The sequence below is a fragment of the Cucurbita pepo genome, chromosome LG13, assembly GCF_002806865.2.
Source record: "Cucurbita pepo subsp. pepo cultivar mu-cu-16 chromosome LG13, ASM280686v2, whole genome shotgun sequence".
Taxonomy (NCBI): domain Eukaryota; kingdom Viridiplantae; phylum Streptophyta; class Magnoliopsida; order Cucurbitales; family Cucurbitaceae; genus Cucurbita; species Cucurbita pepo.
Window position 1 is genome coordinate 718,386 of NC_036650.1, and position 1,020 is coordinate 719,405.

The following is a 1,020-nucleotide window of genomic DNA, read 5'->3' on the forward strand; positions in this document are numbered from 1 at the left end:
AAAAAAAAAAAAAAAAAAAAAAAAAAAAAAAAAAAAAAAAAAAAAAAAAAAAAAACAGCCCTGAAATTCTACCTAGTACTCCATGTTCATATTTTTCTGTCTCTTTAAGCACTTTCAAGGGAGAGTGTTGAGAACAGGACAGTCGTTGGTGGATCATTAAAAAAATGGTTCATAGTTAGAGTGGCTTTTCCAGCTATGAAAGATCAACGTCTAATCTTACTCTATTTCACTCTCGGGTCATTTTTGAATCATTATCTACAAAGGTATCATTGAAGACTTTTTCATTTCTCAATGATTAGCGACTGACGTTCAAAAAAGTTTTATTCTCGTTTTTCAGTCTATTACTATATTCACTAAAGATTGTACTAAGACTAAAAGGAGGACATGTACAAGAACTTATAACACAAACCCGAACGCGAAAATCTTATTAAGAGCATTTGAAGCGTTTGGGGATTAAAAAGAACAGCAATCAGATGGTTATGGATAAAGGCTAAATGGCCATAGAGTTGTCACAATACCAGCACTCAATCGGAAAAGGAAAAGCACAAACAGCAACTACACATCTTTTTCCCCATTGCTTTGAATCAAATTGTACAAAACATGATGTGGAACACCAAGAAATTTGATTTACAGTGTTAAACGGCAAGATTTAGTATTTTCGATTCCTTACCTTGAAACTCATTGATCGAATGACATCGTCGTCTGCTTGAAGCGCTGCCTCGAGAACTCTCATCGATTCCGGTTTTGTGAAGTAGGTGAAGAGGAGGTTGATGCCATCCATGTAAGTGTTGGTTTCACCAGCTTTGTTCTTCTTTTTGATGCTATATGCTAGTGGAACGAGCCCTCTGTTGAATACTTCCACATACATGCCACCACCAGCAACAAGCAACTGCAAAATGGCCAATTCTTATCAAACACTATGCTGAAAACAAAACAAAACTAGCTTGATCCTTACCCACCAATGATTGTCCCTTTACCAAAAGAATCGTTTGCTTATATATAACGCTAAATTAGTTGTTA

The 1,020-nt window shown here is 35.5% G+C and overlaps 1 protein-coding gene across 1 annotated transcript in view; it reads right to left on the bottom strand.

Annotated features, from left to right (window-relative positions):
- Nucleotides 1-453: 453 nt before the first annotated feature.
- The window catches only part of LOC111808094 (30S ribosomal protein S6 alpha, chloroplastic-like), a 3,810-nt gene continuing 3,243 nt past the window's right edge, over nucleotides 454-1,020 (bottom strand). Inside the window, exon 2 of the mRNA XM_023693899.1 lies at nucleotides 454-889. Coding sequence (XP_023549667.1) covers nucleotides 650-889 — 240 coding nt within the window. The 3' untranslated portion in view covers nucleotides 454-649. The remainder of the gene's footprint in view (nucleotides 890-1,020) is intronic.